A 24,929-nucleotide genomic window follows, 5' to 3' on the forward strand; every position below is an offset into this window, starting at 1 on the left:
CTAATATACTTATGTTCGAAATTTAGTTTTTAAAAAGTTATTTAAACGAAAAAATGATTAGATTCGTTGATTTGAATGCATTGTTTGTCCTCAAGTAACCGGACATATTGGAAAGTGACGTCACTTATGTCACAAGTTGAATTGTTTTATTCCCGAAGTTATTGTGCGTTAACCCTTAGATTTTCTATGGGTTTAATGACATTCTCTGTCTCATTTCAGTAAATATAATTAGAAAGAGGCTAACTGATATTTTGCCTGCAGCAATTGTCACATACTTTGTTGAGCAACCGAGAAAAAACCCCCTCCTTCACCCCCTAATCCCCCCTGACCATTAAATGATGAGTGTCTACTACAGCATTCTTATCATTTATTTGTCTTATATATTCAGTGATTCTTGTGGTTGATTGTTGTTGTGAAACTTGTCTGAAGAGAAATTTTCAGTAAATATAAAGTAAATACGGAATGTTGGTTTATAGTTCTTTTCACATCGAACTTGTTGAAAATCTAATTTTTGAAAATAATCCATAGTTTTTGAAGATTTAAAATCCGATAGTGTGTAAGCTAGTTAAGATGTCTTAAGTACGATCAAGATTCAGGATACGAAGTGCATCTGATAAAGGCGCCATTAATACGTTCTTTGTTTGTTGTTCCGTTATTTGTAGTAATAACGACATACTAACCAAATAGGTTATATTATAAGTGTAGTGAAGAAGAAAGGAAGAGACAAAATACTGTGCGAGAGAAATTAGTTTGGATTATTTACAGTTCCCATTGTCATATATTATTCATTACAAATATAGGTATGTTGAAGTGTCCTTATCTACTTTATGCATATTGTTGATTAACTGATTCTACAATAAATTTATGACGTCATATTCAATTCTGAATAAATTTTTTTTATCGAACTCATACTTTAAAAATATCATTTTTGCAGAAATATTGTTTATAAAAAATTAATATTCTGATTCTATGACAAAAAAAAGTTTTTTATTAAAATTTTTTAACAATACACAAAAACAAAAAATAATGGTTATACACTGAAAAAAATAGTATTGAACCAAGATAATTTTACTTGGTTCAAGAAAATCGTGGGACTGAATACGGTCAAATCAATTATGCTTCTGTTTCAAGAAAACCATTTACTTGATGCAGTATATTTGAAAGAAGAATATATGTTCTTGATCCAAGAAAATATGGAATTCGATCAAAGCGTTAATCGACTTCTATGAGTAAAATATTTTCTTGTTCTAAGAATATCTGTAGTCAAATCAATTATTGCATTTGATTAATTTAAATTTTTGTAATGTTGGTTCAAGTCAGTAAAGATTTAAATCAAAATATTATTTATATTGTCAGAAGAACGTATGTTCATGGTCCAAGAAAATATGGAATTCGTCTAAGAAGTTAATTGACTCCTAAGAAATATAAAATATATTAAGTAAAGATCATATATATATATATATATATATATATATATATTAAATCAAGAAAATATTTTCTTGACTTGAGAAAACTTATGGAGTTCAACCAAAAAAATATTTTTCCAATACAAGTAAATATTTACTTGAATTACCCCCCATCCCTCCTACACCCCTTCCTCATCCCACCATGTCCAATTCTTAAGTCAAACATTTTAATTTATTATTATTAACATTCGTATTTTTTATTATTTATTTTACATGTGCGATTCCAGATGAGATTTTGACTTTTTCGGAGTAGGTTAACCGATTGCAATGAAACTTTGGAATTTTGTTATATATAGTAAGACTAATCTTTAACGTAAATTTCAGCTTAAAATATTTGTTAGTTTACGAGATTTGCAATAATAACAAAAAATTTTTAACTGCTATATCTTCCGTTCTAATAATCGGATTGAGGTCTAGTTTTTTTTAAAATTTCAAGGAAAATGAGAGGAATAAATCTCTTTCAGAACAATTTTTTATAATTTTACAACTAAAAAAATTATTAAATAATAATTGAATAAATTTCACGCGACAATCTAAAATTCAATCACTTAAACGCTAAAATGATCTTACCTGTGTTTTCTTTAATGTTCTAAAGGAATCCAATTGTAAATGCAAGTTTAACTTATTTAATTTTAATAATTTACGAGTATAAACAATTGCGATTTCTGCTAGTTGACTTGCAGACGACATTTTTTCTTGCGATAATATAATAAATGTAAAAAATTTGGGTCTTAACCTTTTTTTTCTTAAAAAATTATTAAATTAACGTTTCATCTAAAATAAAAAGCATATGCTGTCATTTTAGAACAAAATTAAAAGTATGTCAGTCCCCGAGAAATTTACTACTTTTCGGTGCACTTTCACCGATTTTATTGAAAGATTGTTTAAATGGACATATATTTTAAACGGTTAAAGATAATTGAGTTTGGTTTTTTAATAAAAATTCAGGACAACTAGACGTTTAAAATATGTTGTTAACATTTTTTCATTTTTGTAAATTAACAAAGTTATTTAAACCTACGTCTATAAATGTTTTTGCGGCAACTTCGATATGTAAACGTAGGTCATTAACGTCCCACTGTGTTTTTAATGTGCTAAAAAAAATTCATGGAATTTTTTACAACCCTCATTTTTATGTCTCCATCTTGAACATACAAAAAAAATTATTGTTGCATTTGTTTTATTAACAAATGGAGCAAATCAGTAAAAAAAACATCGATTCATTCAAAAAATCATAACTTTTTTAAAAAATAAGATATCGGAACGTTCTAAACAGAAAATTAAACAAAACAAATTAATTATTAAAAAGTAAGAATATAAAAAAATCATTATTTTAATTTTTTTAAAATAAACGGTATAGAGCAACATTATTTCAGTTTACAAATTTTTATTATTTAAAAAACTGTCTAAATATTCAGAACTGTAGAATTATTTGAACCACTGTTTAAACGTGTAGTTGCTCCTTATTAAGAAATTAAATATAACTTTACGAGACATATAAGAAATGTTTATTTTATATTGCTTTATTTTTATATTTATTTATTTTTTTAATTTCATCCACATCCAATAACAAGAATAATTTGTAATTTGTAATTTGTAATTGTAGCCGACTACAAAAGTTGTAAAATTAAGAAAAAAACTCCAAGTTCATTAGTTTATGTTTAAAAGATTAATAAATGACAGTAATAATTTATTTAAACAAATCACGGTGTGCTTGAATCAAGTCTAAATAAAAAGTTCTCCGAAATGGGGTTTTTCCACAGATTTTATTAATTTGAGCCTCCCTGAGTATTTTCCAATAAAAAAAGAAAAAATCGGTCGGGCCGTTTTTGAATGGGGTTGATCTTAAGGGTTGAAAATCGGTAAATGGGGAAAAAAAACTTTTTTAATCAAAAATATATTTAAAAAAAACTTTTTTGATCAAAAATATATTTTTTAATTAATTTGGACTATTTTAAGATGAAAATATTCATCTTCATTTTTTTGTATTTAGATTTTGTTTTATTTAACTATAAAAAAATTTAAATTATAATACAGAACTACAATAAATAACAAGATTTGTAATTTAAAGCATGAAAATTATTTATTTTATCAAGTCAACAAGAAAATTAACGTCCGTTTGATTAAAAAATTCTAATATCATATAAAAAGAGTATTATACATGAATACCATTAAATTCACAAACGGCTCGAAATAAGCGCTTAGCATAATCGGGATGATTCGAGTGAACTTTGTATTTGTTTCATATAACTTTAATTTCATGATGAACAGACTCAAAGGCTTGTTCGCTAAATACACCTAAGCCAACATTATGTTTTTCACAAAATTCTTTAACCTGATAAAAAATGCAATGCACTTTTGGTGTTATGGAGATTTCCAATTCCAAATAGCTTTTTTTAAAATTATCTATGTACTTTGCAAAATTAGGATCTAAAATATTACTAAAACAAGCATCAGCCACAGTTCGAAAATCACTAAGAACTTGCACATACTTTAAACATCCTATAGGGCAAATACGACGTAAATCATCTAATTTATTTAATAACTGCCTACAATTATTTCCATTAAACTGCTGTATTTCCAAACTGTTTTTCCATATGATTGAATATACCATTTACTACTCCCAAATACAAGTGAAGTTCTGGTGGTGGTATTATATCAAGCATAGTTTTATCTTGATCAACATTAAATATTGGTGGGGAAATGCAACATTTAAATTTTTTGGCAAATTCTTTTTTGGCGCCGGCATGAACCCAATCAGTATAGTTTGCTTTGATATTCTTGATTGTGCACAAAGTAGAAGATTCACTGAGAGATCCTTTTAAAACATCACACCAGGTGCACGGATAACTACTACTTAATATGTCAAAAATGCCCTCCTAAAATTTTAAGTCGATCCGAGTAATAGTTTTCGAGACAAATCAGTTGAAGTGCTACCTTTTATCTCAAAATGAAAGTGTAAAATGTGTATTAAGTCGAATTCACAATCTTCGAATGACCAGTTTCACAACTCTCTATTCATACGAATTGTAAATTGAATGAAAAATTATTTTTTCGAAAGAACATTTGATCTTACTTGAGATTGTGCGCATTATATTTTAATCAAATTCTCATTTGCTATAATGTGAAATTACCGTCATTTTTATATGTCGGAATCACCACTTAACCTAATTTTCAGCTGATCGAATTATCAAATGCTATAATGTAAAAATAACCGAAATGCCAATTCATAGAATGATAATTTTTATTAAATACGTTATTTCATAAACTTTAATTATCCGATTTATAACATAAATTAAACAGCATGTTTTATATTTCTTATTTATCATAAACTAAATACGTTGTAATTATTATTTAGCAGAATTTCATTTATTGGAAATTAGTTTAAATACATTTTCGTGCTGTTTAATTTATGTTATAAATCGGATAATTAAAGTTTATGAAATATCGTATTTAATAAAAATTATCATTCTATGAATTTGTAATTCGGTTATTTTTACATTACATTAGGTTAAGTGGTGATTCCGACATATAAAAATGACGGTAATTTCACATTATAGCAAATGAGAATTTGATTAAAATATAATGCGCACAATCTCAAGTAAGATCAAATGTTCTTTCGAAAAAATAATTTTTCATTCAATTTACAATTCGTATGAATAGAGAGTTGTGAAACTGGTCATTCAAAGATTGTGAATTCGATTTAATACACATTCTACACTTTCATTTTGAGATAAAAGGTAGCACCCCAAATCAGTTATAGTGGGTGGCGCAACCACTGTAACGTATAGCACTATCGTGGCAGAAGAAAAAAAAATTTCGTAAGAATTACCGAATTTGTACCGAAATCGAGGATTTGTGCAAAAAACCATAATTTTTCATGAATATTACGTAAAATCTATCTAACTGTTCTGAAAGAATTCCGAAACTGTATCCGTAAGTCTTTTAACTTATCAATAAAAATAAATTCCTGAAAAGTCTAGAACTATTTCATAATATTTCAGGAATTCTCCCGTAGAAATTACGTTTCTTGTGCTGGAATATCTACAATCACCTTATTCGGAATACCTTCGTTTACAATTCCGGAAGAATTCCCGAACTCTGCCGTAAGGGAGATAGGCGCACAAACTCCGCGCGCACGTTTTAATAGTGTGTATGTAAACATGTGGAAGCAGAGTTAGGATTATGTATATAGCAAATTTTTCACGATTGCATACTGAATTTGCCTTAAGGAAATCCATAAATTTTTATAAATCAACAACTAATGCGTGGAATTAATTTTCTTCATGTTCATTTATGTTTATTGGAATAAAAATTAATTTGAAAGTATTATTTTCTTTTATGACTACTGTATATGCTTGAGTTATTCAACTTTGAATATCTAATTGTAATAAAAATTAATAACAATTAATTTTCAATTTATTAAAAAAAAAAAAAATGATTCCAATACAATACATATTTTTTAAACATTTGTTTTTATACCAAATAAGTTGGCTTCGAGTACGGAACCCTCGATTTCAGTGCGAGTGTAACTCGCACTTGTCCGATTTTTTTTATTTTAGAGTTGTAACGACTGAAGAAATAAACTCAATCATGTTTATTAAATTATTTCTATAATCTACACATAAAAATACGTAAAAATAGTAAATTTGAAACCCTTTAGAAAAAATTTTTTCCTTTATTGGGAGAAAATTCATGATTTTTTCTAAAATTATCAGTTTTTTCTTGACAGCCCCAGAAAAATCAACTCCAATCATCTTCGCTATATTTTTTTTGTAATCTACACGTAAAAATACGTCAAAATATATAAATTTGAATCACTTTAGATCAACTTTTTTGCGGAAAAATACATTTTTTTCTTAAATTTATCATTTTTCTTCAAAAATTTGATAAAAATTGATCATCAACTCCAATCGTGCTTACATTTTATCCCTGTATTTTTCACGCAAAAATACAGTTTTACAGCAAATATGAACAATTTGGGTTGAATATTGTGTGCGCTAGGGAGAATAAATCATTTTTTTCGAAATTTTTGATTTTTCCTTGACAACGCTATGTAAATTGATCAGAATCAAGTTCGCTATATTTTTCCTGTAATTTTCACGTAAAAATACGTAAGTGTACCAAATTTGAGCTCTTTATGTCAAAAGATGTGGCCGCTGGGGGGGGGGGGGTACATAGTCATTTTTAGGCATTTTTCGTAAAAATTCATGCTTTTTCCTTGACAACGCTATGTTAATTAATTCCAATCAAGTTCGCTATATTTTTCCTGTAATCTACACGCGAAAATACATATGTGTACTAATTTTCAGCCCTCCAGATAAATTTGTGTTGCCGCTAGGGGGGGGGGTACACGATTTCAAAAAAACCGATATTAATAGGGTTCCGAACCGAGTACGGAACCCTAAGGGTACATAGTCATTTTTAGGCATTTTTCGTAAAAATTCATGGTTTTTCCTTGACAACGCTATGTTAATCAATTCCAATCAAGTTCGCTATATTTTTCCTGTAATCTGCACGCGAAAATACATATGTGTACTAATTTTCAGCCCTCCAGATAAATTTGTGTGGCCGCTAGGGGGGGTACACGATTTCAAAAAAACCGATATTAATAGGGTTCCGAACCGAGTACGGAACCCTAAAAAGTTTGAAATATCAAATCAAACAAATTTTTTTTCACTGTATTTTATTTGAAACTATTAAAATTAATTTCAAACAAATAAATTTGTATTTATACTATACTATACTATGTATCAATTATTTGATATAATGTATTAAAATTACTTAGTAATATAATTGTTTATTTCTTGAATTTAAAATAAAAAACGTGCATCATTGGCAAATTAAACAATTGATGATTTTAATATTTTTGATTATGTTGTCGTCTTCTATGGACCTAAATACGTATGTATATTAATTTTCAATAAGATTCATTGAAATTTGTCAAAGATACTATGATTTATGTTTAAAAATTGAATGAAATTTGTGAAATAAAATTTTTAAGTGTTTTGCATATATTAACTCTATTTTTTGATCTACAAAAAAAACTCAAAGGAAAAAAAGATGCGCCATCTTATGTCCTACAAGATTGTACTTTTCAAAAATCAAAATTTTGATTTTTCATTTTTTTCACGTTTTTGAACGTTTGACTGGCGTTAGAGCGATCGGCCAAGCGTTCGGCGAGTTATTGCAGGCAGCTACTCAATTCAGGAATATCTACATCAAAAGTTCCATCTTTTTTCCGAATATAAGGTCTGTAATAATTAAGGTTTTTTGCACAAATCCTCGTTTTCGGTACGATTTCGGGAATTCCTACACAGTTTTCCTAAAAGTATCAAATTGAGACCAAAAATTACATCAAATCTTTGCAACGTTTTGATGCACATAAGTTATATCAAAAAGAGATCGTTTTGTGTATCATTTTTAGAAATGATATACGAAACGGTCTCATTTTTTGATGCAAAAAATTTAATCAATTTATATCAATCATGACCGAATTGAATCGACTCAAAATTAAACGAATTTTTTTCAGATATTTTGGTAATAGTACAATTGCGGAGACCATTTCACTATTTAATTTGAAAATGAAAATAACAGAAAATCAAAGACAATGTGCAATTCGATAATTAAAAAGTGACAGCTTATAAACATAACCTAAAATGCATGAGAAAAAATTTGTCGATAAAATCAATATAGCCGAGCTTTTTAGAAGGTAGATGGCAGCACTTATCTATTTTCTTTCTTTAAATTTTTTCTGAATCGTTTTTATAAAAACCAAAACTGCCAAAACCTTCTAAAAAGCTCGGCTATATTGGTTTTATCGACAAATTTTTTCTCATGCATTTTAGGTTATGTTTATAAGCTGTCACTTTTTAATTATCGAATTGCACATTGTCTTTGATTTTCTGTTATTTTCATTTTCAAATTAAATAGTGAAATGGTCTCCGCAATTGTACTATTACCAAAATATCTGAAAAAAATTCGTTTAATTTTGAGTCGATTCAATTCGGTCATGATTGATATAAATTGATTAAATTTTTTGCATCAAAAAATGAGACCGTTTCGTATATCACTTCTAAAAATGATACACAAAACGATCTCTTTTTGATATAACTTATGTGCATCAAAACGTTGCAATAGAAAAAGATACAACCAAGTTTACTGTGTAAGGAACTTTTTTTCCTTGCATTAAGCGTGTTTTTCTCAAAATCATCTTTTTAACCATAATGACATTTGACATAAATGACATTTATAAAAATTGTCATTTGACATTAATGACATTTATCAAACTTGTCTTTTGACCTAAATATTCTAGCGCGAATTTCAAAATTGACCAATTAAAAGCTATTATTAAAATTGTGATTGGTCAATTTTGAAATTCGCGCTAGAATATTTAGGTCAAATGACAAGTTTGATAAATGTCATTTATGTCAAATGACATTTATGTTACTGTTACGTTTTAGAAATTATTTAAAATTAAATTTCCCTCTTCGAAGCACAAATAGCCCGAAAGTCAAAAAAAGTTAAGAAAAACAATCGGTTTAATAATATGGGATCGGCTATCCCTCTCCTACGGTATATCTCGCAATTAAAAGAAAAATAGGTAAGGTAGCATAATTGACATATTTATTCTTTCAGATTCTTACACTTTCATTTACAACAAGAACAATAAAAATGTTTAGATAAAATTGTACATAATAAAACTCACCCAAACTAGTCGAAACTTAAATTACCGCCTTAAAAATAAAGCGGGCAGCAAATTATAAAAGTCTTTCGTTCAATACAAGAACACTTGCGTTGATTTTTGTTGAATCCACACTGCGATTACTCACGTAATTCTACGCGAGTGTAGAATTCTTGGTTTATTTATTTATTTCTTATTTTTACCGATTTTAAATTTAAGACTATTATGTGATCATCAACGATGATTCTAACGCAAAAATAGTCCCGTTGTAACTTAAAATTTTATTGTAGAAATTAAGAAAGTTTACATGACAGCCGGTAAAACAAATCCGATTATACTCGATAATTCTGCGGAATTATTCGCCGGGAGATTCAATTCGATTGTAAAAATTGTCACAACAATTTTTACAATTCTACGTATGAGAATCTCTCAAACGATAGTTACCGCTCGCGATAATATCGTAAGACTGTGAATTTTGGGAGTGTCTCTGTAAGTTTTATTCACCACAATTACGCCAAGTTAGGAGGAGATTCAATGGAAATTTTATTATTTCTAAATAATATATATGTTTGCAAGGTGTATGACCTGTGCGACTCGGCGATGATACTTTAGCTGTCATTGCAATTTTGTTATACTCGCTCTAGAAAGAGTGAGGAGTACGTTTTATACATTATAGTTGTTGTTAATTGCAGAGCTTGCAATTATTTATAACAATCACTGTTAAGCAACAATTATTGTTAATTTAACATGAAGGTTTGCGTGGCTAACCTCTGAATTCAGAGGTTAATAATCTTTACTTTTGTCGAGGTAGCTTGAAATTTCTTGCACAATATATTGAGGGTGCATTAATTCAAGCGTAATTTTCGAAATAATATTTTAGGAAGAAATAAAAGGAAATGGTGTAATTGCAGGTCATAAACCTATTTCGACACATGGTTGTCGAAATTAATTATAATTTTAATAATTGGCAAAAAAAATTGATATACATATATATACATATGCATACACATACACATAATTTGTTTTAGTCTATTTGCAATAATCGTGTATGGCATCTTTTTATGGGGTTTATTTATATTAATTAATAACGAACAATTGGTTCGTTACATTACATGTCGTTTATGTCAAATGACAGTTTTGATAAATGTCGTTTATATCAAATAATATTTTTGATACATGTCGTTTATGTCAAATGACATTTTTGACAAAATATGTCTTACGTATTTCCATAGTAGCTGAAGTGATATTTTACAAGCCACAAAAATAAAAACGTTACAGAATATAAACAGTTTTAAGAGTTTCAAATAAAATTCAAGCATTTTTACACTTTTTAACTTTGAAAATATTCGTCATTAATTAATATGACAAGGTGAATTGTGTAAAATTTTTCACCTAATTTGGAAAAAACAATCACATTTCCTTCTTTAATTGTTTTTCCTCTGTAAACAATGGACTTAGTAAAATTTACAGTCTGTGTAATAAGATAATCTGTCAATAAATGTAAACATTCAGTAACATCGGGTAATTCTTTTAAAACGTCTGATTTCATTTGAGTACATTCATATTGTGGATTTTTTTAGTCATTAATCTAGAATGAAATATCAATTGATGTCAATTAACATCAAGTCAAGTCAGTTAACATCAAGTCCAATTATGAGATATAGATTTCTAACTAAATGAAACATTTCCGCTGCTGATAACACGATACTCGAAATTTTCTTAACCGTGATTCCATAATTTTGGAAGGTTTATTGAGACCTTTATTAGGACCATAATAAAACGTACGTAATTTGGTATGAACGTAAATAAAATGATGCATAATTCGAGCAATATCGTATCAACATGTACCCTCTAAAAAATCGTGCATCATGTCGACAGCAAAGTTCTCTGTAATATGAAATAAAAAATGTTTTCTATTTTTGATTGATATTCTACTGGTAGACAATGAACACTCAAATAGACAGCTCTAAATTTTGATAATCCGCGTTGGCTACCAAGCGGATTATTATTTTCTTAGTCATCATAGAACATAATTAAAGGCAAAACAAGTTTTCCTTTTTCATAGCGAGCGATTTTTTCTATCCACTGAGGACATTAAATTATATTAGATATTATTTGAGTGTTTGAATTTAAAGATTGAACATATTCTGTTGCTTTCGAGAATATCCCAGGCAATTCAAAAAAATTTTTTAAAACATGTATCGGTACGAATTGTGAACAACTGGTACTTGTATTCTTTTTACTCCCGTAGGACTTCATTTAAACTCGGTTCTTTCGCCAATTTTATAATTTTCAGGATTGATAAAAGTTTCATTTTTCTTAAACTTAGAAAATCTTTGACTTTCAGTCTGTAAGTTATCATCAAATGGCTTAACCAAATTATTAAGCATCTCTTCTATTTCAGCATTGTGATTTACATTTGTGCCTAAAGATAGTAGACGTTGACATACTTCGTTTGTAACAGAATTTAAAGTTGATTCAATCAATTTCGAGACATCATTATCGTTTTCTATAGATAAATCTGGGCATTGATACAATTCTGCAGTGAATTTTAAAGCTTCCTGACTTTCTTTTGTTATTTCTGAAGATTTTTCAAGAAAATTAACTTCTGATATGAAATTATTATCATTTAAGAGTAAATCATCTTGCACAAGTGATTCAGAATCACTAAAATCTGAAAAATCTTCATAAAAATAAGAATTTAAAAGTTCTCTATAAAAATTTACTTCTTTTGGACATTCTAAGTCTAAAGTTTCAAATTAATATTTTTTCGTACTTTTTGATAATCTGCATGCTTTTGACGTCTGTGTTTTAAAAATGAATCAATAAATTAAGTTTTTTTTTGCTTCAACCCCCTCTACTTTCTACAAATATTTTTTTAATGAGTTTATATTTTAGGAATTTATTACTATCATATAGGAGAACAATTTACCAAAGTATGAAGCCAATCCCAGAACATTGACTTTTTGGGCTGGGGCGATTGAAAAAGAATCTCTCATATATAACGTACACGTAGACAATAACGTTAAAAAAGAATAATTAAATTTTTAGTTTCAGTTGATCCGTTTAAAAAATTCTGATACAACTTATCTTTACTTGGTACAAGCTAGAGTCCCTTATTTCTTTTGGAGTGTATTTTTATTTCAGCAGAAGAATTGTTTTTTCTCTTTCTTCCAGGATTGAAAAATTTATATTACAATTTCAAATGATCTTATCATTTAGAACTATCCAATTTCTTTCAGTATATAATTAAAATTATTAATTATTTTAAAAACATTTTTCACAATTGAATTATCATTTGAGCTCATTTCCATCAGGTGAGATCACTCAGCGGCGCCACTTTCGAAAATTTAAAAATTCATATTACAATATTTTTTTGCTCTTTTTTTGCTTTCAAATGAGATATGAATCAATTTTCCAAAAGCAACCCTTCACGAAAAATCAAACATTAAAATTTTTTTTTCATTTAAATAAATTTTTCCGAAAAATAACCACAAAATATATTTTTTCTCTCTTTTTGCATTCATATGAGATATGAATCGAACATCCAAAAGCAATCCTTCAAGAAAAATTAACACTAGAATAAATTTCCTTAAAGCACATCACTGATACACAAATATAACTCCACCACAATATTATGCTTTTTATTTGTTTTCCAAAGACAGATAAGAATATTCACAAAAAAAAACGTTCAATATAAATAAAAAACTGCAAATTTTCATAATATTAAAAATATTATGCATTTCGCAAATTAAATCCCAAAAGAAGATAAGATTTTAACATTACTGCTCATACAAGACATTTTCTGAACCAATATAAAGTTTGATTCTATAAAGGAAATACAAGGAAATTTCGATTTTTTTAGGCGTCGAGTACTTGACTAACAAGACGTAAAGTGTCACCATATAAAGTTTGGATTTTTTTGCTCATCGATTTATTAATTAACTAGACCTAAACTGTCGCCATATGAAGTTTGGATTTTTTTGCTCATCGATTTATTGATTAACTAGACATAAACTGTCGCCATATGAAGTTTGGATTTTTTTGCTCATCGATTTATTGATTAACAATAAGACAATAAATAATTATTGTTTTTGAAAAAAATAAACAATTACCAATAGTAAATTATTATCTGTAGAGTACATTTTTGTAAAAATTGATATAAATCAGGTCTAAATTAATTAATAAAAACAATGAGCTATGCTTACCTGTCACTTGAGAAGAGTATGATTTTTGGTTAATTTTATTCAATAAAATTTATTATAAAATTTGTTTGTTTAAAACAAAGTGGTAATTATAGTATTTAAATTTGACAATATTTATGTAAGTTAATGCTTAATATTAATTAATTATTAATTATTAATTTGTCTTACATAGTACGGGAAAATTTGGGTTAAATTCAGGGCCAAGAAGAATTCATTTTTTCACATTTTTTTACTTTTTAAAATTACTTTTTCAAAGCACCTGAAAATTTCGGGGTGAAGAGAAATTAATTTTTTCTCATTTTTTTTCTTTTAAAAATTAGTCTTGCAAAGTACGTAAAAAATTGTGAAAATGCGGGGTCTTGTTAATCAATAATTCAATAAGCAAAAAAATCCAAACTTTATATGGTGACAGTTTACGTCTTGTTAGTCAATAAATCGATGAGCAAAAAAATCCAAACTTTATATGGTGACAGTTTACGTCTTGTTAATCAATAATTCGATGAGCAAAAAAATCCAAACTTTATATAGTGACAGTTTACGTCTTGTTAGTCAAGTACTCGACGCCTAAAAAAATCGAAATTTCCTTGTATTTCCTTTATAGAATCAAACTTTATATTGGTTCAGAAAATGTCTTGTATGAGCAGTAATGTTAAAATCTTATCTTCTTTTGGGATTTAATTTGCGAAATGCATAATATTTCTAATATTATGAAAATTTGCAGTTCTTTATTTATATTGAACGTTTTTTTTTTGTGAATATTCTTATCTGTCTTTGGAAAACAAATGAAAAGCATAATATTGTGGTGGAGTTATATTTGTGTATCAGAGATATGCTTTAAGGAAATTTATTTTAGTGTTAATTTTTCTTGAAGATTTTTCCTACCAGGGCCCTAGTAGGGCATAAAAAAACGCCACACCTGTTCTGGGCCAAATTAGGGCGACCAGAAAATGTGGATTTTCTAATCAGGACCACATCAGGCGCGGCGTTTCATTCCCTAATAGGGCAGCCTGATCTGGTTCCGATCTGGGCCCTGGCAAAATTTCTGCACGGGATTCGAAGCTACCAAACTAAGATATATAACACATTTCATCTTAACAACTAACCGCCTCGGCTATTGAGAGCCACGCGAACGAAGAAGTTAATTCCACTGATCAACACTGACCAAGCTACGAACTGCGCATGTTCGGAATTTTAGAAAAAGTCTATTATTCTTTCGTTGACTGCTGTCTTAACTACTTTCTTTTATGTTTCAAACTTTCGAACCTCAATTATTACAATGTTGTAAAACTTTTTTTATAAATTTGACAATCTTTAAACAATATTAATATTATTAAAAACTGTTCAATATAGATTAACAAACTGATCTTTTTATACAGTTTGTAAATAATTTCTTGACTCTGTTTCACTTTTTTCGATAAAGTTTATGCTTTATTACTAAAAAGTGTATGAAACGTTTTAAAATTTGTGCCCCGTCCAAAAGTGAAATACTCAGTTCTCTTCTATTTAAGAATGACAATAGTAGTACTCCAGTGTGTGTTTTTCGTTCAGTGTTCAATAAAGGAATACAACACTGATTCAATAACTCATATTTTCATTTTTTTCCGTGCAGTTTTGTTAAAAGTTTTACGCGAAAATTAACTGAATATGTAAATTACAGTTTCGTTAATAGTTTAACGCGAAAGTTGACTTAATATATGAATTAAAGTTTTGTTTTTATACTGGGAAAAAATATTTTTTTAAAATAATTTTTTAAAATAAATAATAGTCGTCACACATAAAAAGAGGATAATATAATATAATTATAATAATGGAATTTTATTCATACCAAGTCCAAAAAAGTCCTTATTAGTCAGAAGAAATAAAAGATCTTTGAAAAAAATTTTAAACTGGCCATATCAGCAAAATGCTCCTGGGAAAAAAGATTGTCTTTCTATAAAGCAAAATAATGGTTTTCGAGTAACGCATTAGAAACGTTTACTATTGGCTAATTTATCTAAACTAGGTATACAAATTATTTAAAAAGCAGAATGACGGCGTCAAATTAAGCTTTTCAAAATTTTTTCAATTAAGACAAATAATGTGTGATTGCAGGATCTAGTGAAACATATGTGGTTTGTGTTTGCGTTTACCACGAGAAGCTAAAATTAATGATTGATAGATCTAATTTTAAAAGATTATCTTATTTTACTGGAAATCCATTAAATGTGACGCTCCATGGTGGAAGGGACCTTAGCTACAAAAACATGAATTTCTAATTATTGATGTAAATCCATAGATTAGGAGTTGCTCTTTCACATGAAAAATTCAAAAAATTTTTTAATTGTTAGATTTCGTGTTATTATGAATTAAACATGGGCATGTTTTGGTTACGTGACGTCACCACAAGGCAGTATCAGAAATCCAGCCCCTCCACTTTTCACACAATCATACTCGCCTTGTGTGTGTGATTCACTCGCTTCGTGCGACATCGGCTTTTTCAGTAGCGTAACTATACACTCAGAGCCCTAGGAAAGCCAATCATGGAGATTAGTTATTTAAATATTTATATTATTATTATATAATTTTTTTCTCTATTTTTCTTTTTGTTGTTTTTTACAATAAAATTTAATGCTTTTTAATTAAAAATATATCACTTACATTTCCAAAAAAAGCCGGTTTTCATTCGTGTTTTAATTCAAAAATTGGCGCGCATAATATTAAAGCCGAAGATTAACGAAGTAATCTCAGACGCGTCTGACTCACCGATGTACAAAATAGCAATGTAGTAGTAAGGTGGTGGGGCTGAATTCTGATGGAGCGCTCCAACCAATCAGAACGCATCACTTTAAACGCGTTTTCTGTAAAATTTGTCTTTTGGAGCTAAGGTCCCTTTCACCGTGGAGCGTCACAAATAATTGCGCAGATTGTATAAATGTAATTATCTGTCAGAATCCTACTCCTACATGTTACTTAAATGAATGCCACAAATGTCCTGGTAAAGAAGGAATAAAAAAATTGCTGACATTAATTTTCAATGCAAATTTCAAATGTTTTAAAATACCGACCGAACAACGCTAAAAACAAAAGTAATGAAAACAAACGTTTTATTCAAGATTTTCTTGAAACGGTAATAAACCTGAGAACTCATGATTTGTTATGACGAAAGCAATCATCTTCTTTAAACGAATTAAAAAAATTATCACCTCGTTAATTAAAGTGAATTGAAGGAGCCACAACGCGTTATAGTCGAGGTTTTTGCTCGATGAGCCTAACGTATATAATTTTTTGTTTTAGAAAGAAAATGAGATTGGAAAAGGATTTGGTTATTCGTAGAAGCAGACCAACAATGATATCAGCTAAATATCGAGCTAGAGAGGAGCGCCGCAGACTTATGAAAATATCAGCTATTAAACTAAAGCGTATAGAAGATCCTGAAACAAGTTTATGTAGATCAGTTTTAATAAATAATGCAGTCAGAAGATTACAACATGAAAATCGAGATGAGAAAGCAAGGAATTTGAATCTACCAGTTGTTTCTTATCTCCATGGTTCATCTAAAGAAAACAACATCTCCAGAAACATTCTTATTGATGTTGTGGATAGTAATATTTCACCAAGAAAAAGGTAAAGATTTAAAAATTATTTTATAAAACGGCAATGAAATACAAGGAACTATCTTACGTTTCAATTCCTAATTATTTGGAAATCAATTATTTTCAAAAATTTCAATTTAAAGAGACGCATGAATATTCCCCACACTGAATTTAATGGAATTTATAAGGTTTTGAAATTAAAGGGGTCATCTCATATGATGGGTTCAAAAAAACGATTTCTTTAATAGGTATATCGCATCTACAACATGTGTAGAATTGCGTAGCAGAGCAGGTAAGCTAAGATTTCAACATTTCATGGCGTTATTCGTACTTGAATTTTCAAAGGCATTTTCCTCGAAACTCCTTTTTTCAAACTGGCGACCATGATGTAGCAAAACCAACCAACCAATATCAATGTGGAAAACTGTAAACTGGCGCCTTTTTTAAAGTTTTCAAGTTTTCTGTATCGAATTTTAAAAATCTAACGGCAATTTTGAAGTTAACCGAAATTTTCCAGTAAGAATCATTTATTTTTTCAAAATTTCTATACAGAATATTGTAAAATGAAATTTTCTTCATGACTAGTAAAAAATGAAATTAATTAATTTATGTAATCAGAAATCACTAAAATTGAAATTAAAAAAAGCGCCCGATGGATTTTGATGTTTCTTTTTGAAAAATATGCCTCCAATAAAGTTGTAACAAAAATTGATGAAAGGATGTAAGTTGAGGGTTGAAATTGTTTCAAGAGTACTACCATGATATTGTAACCATTTCAGTAGTTTAAACTATAGGTGTTCATTTCATGACTATTTAGCTTCCCCATCATGATACACTTATATTCAAGATTAAAAGAAGGATTACAACTAAAACAGCGATCAATTTTATAAATATTGGTAAAATTTAATCTTTATATACATCAATCGATTCGTTTTCATGCCAGGAATACTATTTTGACAAGAATTAATTAAAATTTCTATATAAGAAAAAGTTATTTCAAAAAATACAAAACACTATTATTTTCAAAAATTCAAAAAAATGATTAAATCTATAGATTTCAGTAAAATATGAACTATATATAGGTTAATCGACTTGTTTTAATGCAAGAAATAAGTTTTTTTACCAAACAAATTGAAATTTACAAAGAAAAAATATTTTGGAAAAAAATTTTTTTTCAAATTTTGAAAAAATTGTAAAAAAATAAAATTTTGTGAATATATTAGGAAATCCTTGTGTCAAATTTTAGGTATTAATGATTATAATAAGCATAAAAAATTTCAGGACAATCCGTTAAAACGTTTCTGAGATAATTTGTACACAATATTTTGTGACATACACACACACACAGATACATCTGGACATTTGCTCAAGACTTCTATATTAATTCTAGATGAAAATGAGTCCATATAACCCAATTTTAAAAAATCGAAAATCGTCACGAATGCAAAGCTTCCTCATGAGGAAGAAAAATGTAAAGAAGACTAGAGCATTCTATCAAGACTAAATTTATATTATTTCAAATATAAAAAATTATTAATTTTAAATAATAGGAGAAAGTAGGGTAAGGCGAGAAGTGTTTTTATTTATCTTCATTAAATAAACATGAGTAATACTTAAGAAATAATTCAAAAATTTGAATAAAAAAACTTCTCTATTAGTACAGCAAGGCCGATTTTGTCCCAGATTCTGGTCTCGGCTAAATACCTACAGTCGGTAACTGATCGGTAATGCAGATTTCTACTTTATCAGCAGTCGACAAGATAGGGATCTGACTGAAAAGAATTTTAATTCGACTGATAAAGTAGGAATCTGTTTTACCAACCGAACATTGAAGTTAGTTTACCGGCCTTGTTTTACTACTTTTTCAAATACTTAAAAACAAATGATTTACACAAAAATGAAATCAATCTGATCTAAATGTAAATAAATGTTTGACATTTCCCGCCTTACCCGACGCCCCACTTTACCCCACTTGCCCCTAATATTTTTTTATTTTGTTATAGGTTAAGCGATACCGAAAGAACTGACAATTCGAAGAGGCAAAAAGATAGTGATATTAATCTTCAAGAGGACGTATTCAGTGATTTTTATATCCTTCCCTCGTCACCAAGATTATTGCCTCAATTCGATAATATGTCAGAAACGCAAACGTCAGATTATAGACCGATTGAATTATTTGAAAATAGACATAGCATTGAAACTTACAATTCTAGTTACAATCCTGTCTACAACAGTCACAGTACTAATTTAGATAATTCCGTATTTACTTCTTTAAATAATTCTCCAAGAAATAATAACGTTGACATAATGGATATTAATGAAATTGATTCGGAAAGAATTTGTGGTTATGCAAGATTCACTGATTCATCAAAAACACTTGAAGAGCATTTAGTCGAGCTACAAACTTTAGATGATCAATTTGATTTAACAAAATTCGAGCGTAATAATAATCAAAGTTGTGGTAGAGCTTTCCATGATATTCAAACTTTTCATAGTCTTGTACCAGGATTGGAAACTTAAGAATTTGAACAATTTGGAACGATTTTACCATATTCTATTAATATTTCACCAAGTGATAAATTCATGATACAATATTAATTAGAAATTATTTTTTTGATCTATACTTAAAGCAATTAATTAATATAATCATATTAACCAATTTTAATTTTAAATAATAATTGATGCAATTAATTTAATTATATTATTATACAGTTGGCATTTTACAATTGGTTAATGTTAAATAAGTAAAGCCCATGAAGCTTCCTAAGTGGAAAAATCACTTCCGTTTTGAAATAAAATCGTTCAAAATAACAGTAAATAGTTACAGCATATATAATAAATAAAAAATACTATTATTTTGTAAATCTATAAAAATATAATTAAAATCTTTTAATTTATAATACAATACCAATCTATTTTTGAAATCTGAAAAGGAGTATAGTTTTATTTGCCAGTTGGAAAATAATTTTTTTTTACTAATTTTCTTTTTAGTCATAAAAATGAGTCAATACAGACGAGAAAAATGTTGACATTATTATAAAATTAAATTTTTCAGAACACAAAATGTATTGCCCGAAAAATTATTCTAAGAATTTAATACAGATAAGATAATTTTTTAAGCTCTAATAATAAATATAATGGAACGAAAAGCCATGCACGATTTGCAATGTCTGTTATGCTATTAAAGATTAATAAAGTTAAAGAAAAGTTTTATTTGCACAGTTTCAATCTAATGTATAAGATACTCAATTTTTAAGATTAAAATGCGCATAAATAATATGAAATCGTTGAATTTGTATTTTAAAAGGTTTATGTCTATGGCATTTGTGAAAAAAAACTTTTTTAAATGTCTTTCAAATTAGGGTAACTGCACCAGTGGTGGATCAGTTAAGCCCCTTAACTTTCTTATTTTGACTTTGAAGTTCTGTATAGGTTGCTTTTAGACAAATTCGAGGTTATTCTTTATAGTATTATGGACCAGATAGTTCCAATAGACATTTCCTTCAAGGTTAGATTTGATTTTGACACCTACGTTTACTTTAATGCTCCATCAAAGATAATTTGTCAATGATCCTATTCTGGATCACTGTTTGCACCAGTCATGGTTATAGATTGCTCCAGTGGTGGATCACTTAAAAAATCATACTAAAAAACATTGCATTTCAAAATTACGAGACTGAGACGTTTTGCAACTTTTATAAGGCTTTACGGACAGATTTTCAAATTCACTTTCCTATCCATATCCCCTCCTCTTTCATTTCTATAGGTATAATGTGACTAAATGTTAATTAATCATCTTTTTATTAGAATTTTTGCTAATAAATAAATAGAAACTCTTAAAGCTTCAGTTAACAATTAATAAACATTTGAATTAGTGTTAACTAAAATTTAACTCATAAAATTTTCAATAAAACAATGCGTCAACAGGCGAAAAGTAGGACTGATCCACCACTAGATTTTGTTACTTTTTTGGTTCCAGTCGTGGATCACCCCAAAACAATGGACACGCGCTACTTACAGACGTAAATATTGTTCTCAGGGCTCTATGGGGATGAAACGAAATGCCTCCTATTGTGAAAAGAATTAAAAATTGTCCTAAAATGGCTCCAAAGCTTTCTATTCCAAAATATACTCTTAACTTACATGCTAAGGAAAACTCTTGTTTTCTGTCACCACTTTAGTAATTGTTGTCCTGCTTTCTTCGCGATGAATTTAAAAATTTTTTTAAATTGTAATATTGATCTGTATAACTTTCTTAACAATTACCGACACTTGCGGTTAATTTACTTACAAACGTGTAAACACAAATGACCATTTTTCTCGCAGTTGATCCACCACTGGTGCATGATCCACCACTGGTGCAGTTACCCTATTTCATGTAAAAGGCGATGCTCTGATTTTTGAATTTTGTAATTATGCGCTTATTATTAGTGAATTTTTAAATTGAGACCCTTAGATATGTGTCACGATTTTTGTAATTTTTAAAAAAATTTCGTGCAACCTGAGCTATTTTTTCTAATAAGGTGTCTATTATTTTTTGTGTTAAATTTGTTAAATGTTCATGGTTGTTAGTCGTTTTTTGTACTTTCATCCTTTTTTTCCTGACATTTATTTTTAAAAGCAAAAAGGCATCAATCGCATTTAACTTATAATAAATAATAAATATAGACATATATTTTTTTTTTGCTATTGTTGAATGTGATTGTTGCAATTCCGTTGTTTTTTTTTCTTGGGAAGAAAAAAATTTGTAATCTTGCTTGTGTAAAATAATTTTTAATAAGAACAATGAAATAGTGTGTATAACATAAATAATATAATGTAGTTGACATACATTGGAGATTAATAATGTGATAATCAAACTTAAAAATTTAAACGACATACTTGGATTTTTAATAAAAAAGAAATTTTCACATTATAAAATTTGTAAATATAGTAATGAATTATTAATATCAAGTAAGATAGAAGGCTTATTGTCAATTTATGAGTTTTAAATTCTTGAACAAAAATTTAACATTGTAAAACCTTTATATAATATGTGTTGTAAAAAAATTGTATAAAATGTATTATAAATAGTAGAATACACGAGATTATAAACTTGTGAAATAAAAATATATTAAAAGAGTTTCGTCAATAGGACTATTAATTCCTCACGCTCCATCTTCCCCTATTCATAAATTAATGTATTATATTTTTTGTTAATTTTTCATTTAAAAAATGAATGTCAATATTATTAATTAAACTTTATTTAAAAAATAAATAACAATTGTTTTTTATTCTACGAAATTTGTATCAAATGTAAAAATTTTGTTTTTGCTTTGAATTTCAAAGTATGTCTCCATATAAAATGTAAAGTCTTGCATTATTTTGTTGCATCATGCGTCAATAGGTATTATTTTCTTTTCCTCACTAATTTTTCTAAACTTATCGATTTTAAACATATGTTTTTTACTAAAATTATATTTCTTTTCTTTAGTAAAAATAACTTATTTTTTCCAAAAACCTTATGATGCAAGATGTGTTGATGAGCGATTTCAGTGAATTTTTTGAAATTTTGTCCGCCATATTGGATCCACCAATTTGAATTTTGAAAATTCGATTTAGGATTCGTTTATCACTAAAACTCCCGAATACTAAGTTTCAATAGATTTTATTCATTTTCAAGAATTTTGAAAATATAATGTTCTTTAAATTTAAATTAACTTACTACAGATATTTGTAGCTGAGGGTCCATTAACGCGATATTCTGAGTTTTGAAAAGAATTCTTCATCTTTTTCTTATTAAAAATATGGATAAAAAGAATTTTTTTTTCAAAAAATCCTACACTACGATAGAAACTACGCTAGTGTATTTCAATGCAGTTTTTTCCACTGATCCAAAATCTGAATGCAGAATCGTCAGATTGGCTTAAATTTTTGAGATAATCTTAATCCTTCGTCTGTAAACGTGGGTCATTTGTGTTACGAGGAAAAGAGAAACGTTGGTCTAATACCGATTTCCGATTGGCTGAACAGTTTTTCGGTATTGGTCCAATAGAGGCGACCTCTGTAGTATAATGCATGTTGCTTTAATCTCCCCTTGTAAGTTGAATTAATTTCTTAAGTTGCCGTAAGGCGAGAGTATGTTGATTCATCTCACCAAACGCCGTTGAATCAACATACCACATGGCATAATTGAAGTTCCTGATTTTAAAAGGGCAAATGCGCAATGTATATCGGTTGATGAAGATGCCCTTTTAAGATCAATCAAATTAATGATCAATCAATCCCTTTTAAATCAAATTAATTCATACTTATATTTCAAGAAATGACTACTTTTTTAGAAAAAAATTATTTAAATCATATAATTATAAAAAATTTTAATTTAAAATTACATTTTATATATAATATAAAATTAAAACTGATTAATTAATACATAATTATGTAATGTTTACTTTATATTTTCTGAATTTTTTAATTAAAATTTTTTTTAAATTTATTTAATTTTAATTAATTAATTAATTTAAGAAAAATAAAATTATATTTTATTAAATTAAAAAATAAATATTAAATTAATATTTTTTTATAATTATAATTTGTAAATAAATTTAATTAATTTAATTATTAAATTAATATTAATTAATTATTATTATTTTTATTAATTTAATTATTTACTCGAGTATTGCGCATGCGCCAAGCGACAGACTTCTGCTAATAGAGCAGAATCTTCTTCTTCTTCTTCTTCGATATGTGGCTTCGTCGTAACAGGCCAATTCTAGATACAAATATTCTTTTCACTTAATTTCACTTGATACAATATATTTCACGTAGTATTCTTTTCTTTTATAAATTTCTTCTAGCACCGAGGTGTTTAGTCGACTTCCAAATTATTGCTTGTAGACCTTTTATTTTGGGGTTAGGTTATATTAGGGATTAGTATTTCAGGAGCGTATCAATTATTCTCCGGCCCTGTTCAATATCAATTAATCAGTTTTATCCGATTTTTAACTCTCTTTATATTTATCTGGATAAATTATTCAGTATCCTTTCAACCAGTACATTTCTAACTTAAAATTTATAATTTACTCTATTATTTTAGTCATTCAAATAATCATGGCCCTTATCATTACCGGATCATTACCTTATCATTACCTTATCATTACCTTATCATTACCCTTATCATCTATTTTGACTATTCTAATTTATATTTTTTTTTTATTTTTTTTTGTTCCTTTCCTTTTCTTTTCCTTTTTTTTTAAATTTTATTTTACGTTTCTACCCCATACTATATAGATAATCAAACAGGAAACCATCTACTTCCACCACTCTGTCCCCAGCTTCTTCAGACTCAGGCACCCTGAGTCATCAGAGCCGTTAATTGACAGCGGTCGGAAAAACGAGGGCCATCCCTTTGGACCGGACCAGCCCATTCCCTAGCACTTGGGCTAGTGGAGGCTGCCCATGTCCTCCGGTTGATTGGCCTCCCCACAATTAACAGATTAATCTCAAAGTTCCCTCCCCTCCTTAAAGTTAAATTCTCTTTGGATCTGATAAATTAATTTCTTTCCTAATTAATATAATCCCTCCACCATTATTTAAAAATATATATATTCTCAAAATCTTTTAATTTGTTTATTTACATCTAAATCTATACTTATCTTTTTAACTATAATAATCTTTGAATTCATTCCTTCATTCCGTCCATTCATTCATTCCGTCCGGACCCCTGCTGGGTTTTCGGTGACAGAGAAAAGAACAAGTTATGGAGAGAGAAAGATATATCTTTATTTTGCAAATGAGGGTTCACTTGACCTGCAATCTTTTAAAGAGGATTAATTAATAACTCTGAGGACCCAGGTAATAATTTCTTTCTGTCTTTATCACGTAAAAAAACTATAAAGAAAGTCTAAAACTAAATAGGTAACGCATACCTTTCTTTCTTACACCAAGGAATATAACATAAGTACTTCTTCGTTTAACATTGCGTTTCTCTATCTAGACAATTCAAAATGGCATAAGAATATCT

The 24,929-nt window shown here is 28.2% G+C and overlaps 1 protein-coding gene across 1 annotated transcript; it reads left to right on the plus strand.

Annotated features, from left to right (window-relative positions):
- Positions 1-266: 266 nt before the first annotated feature.
- On the plus strand, positions 267-21,198 carry LOC127277853 (uncharacterized). Its single transcript, XM_051299243.1, has 3 exons — positions 267-800; positions 16,629-16,958; positions 18,931-21,198. Exons 2-3 carry the CDS (start codon positions 16,636-16,638, stop codon positions 19,445-19,447), a joined length of 840 nt encoding a protein of 279 aa, XP_051155200.1. The 5' UTR covers positions 267-800; positions 16,629-16,635; the 3' UTR covers positions 19,448-21,198.
- Positions 21,199-24,929: the final 3,731 nt, after the last annotated feature.

This window comes from Leptopilina boulardi, unplaced genomic scaffold (assembly GCF_019393585.1).
Source record: "Leptopilina boulardi isolate dan_hultmark-lab unplaced genomic scaffold, ZJU_Lbou_2.1 LbouV2_187, whole genome shotgun sequence".
Lineage (NCBI taxonomy): Eukaryota > Metazoa > Arthropoda > Insecta > Hymenoptera > Figitidae > Leptopilina > Leptopilina boulardi.

Excerpts from the sequence above, each read along its gene's own strand:
- LOC127277853 (XM_051299243.1), top strand. The coding sequence starts at position 16,636 with ATGAGATTGGAAAAGGATTTGGTTATTCGTAGAAGCAGACCAACAATG. Across the intron at positions 16,959-18,930 it reads AATATTTCACCAAGAAAAAG|GTTAAGCGATACCGAAAGAA; the intron begins GTAAAGATTTAA and ends ATTTTGTTATAG.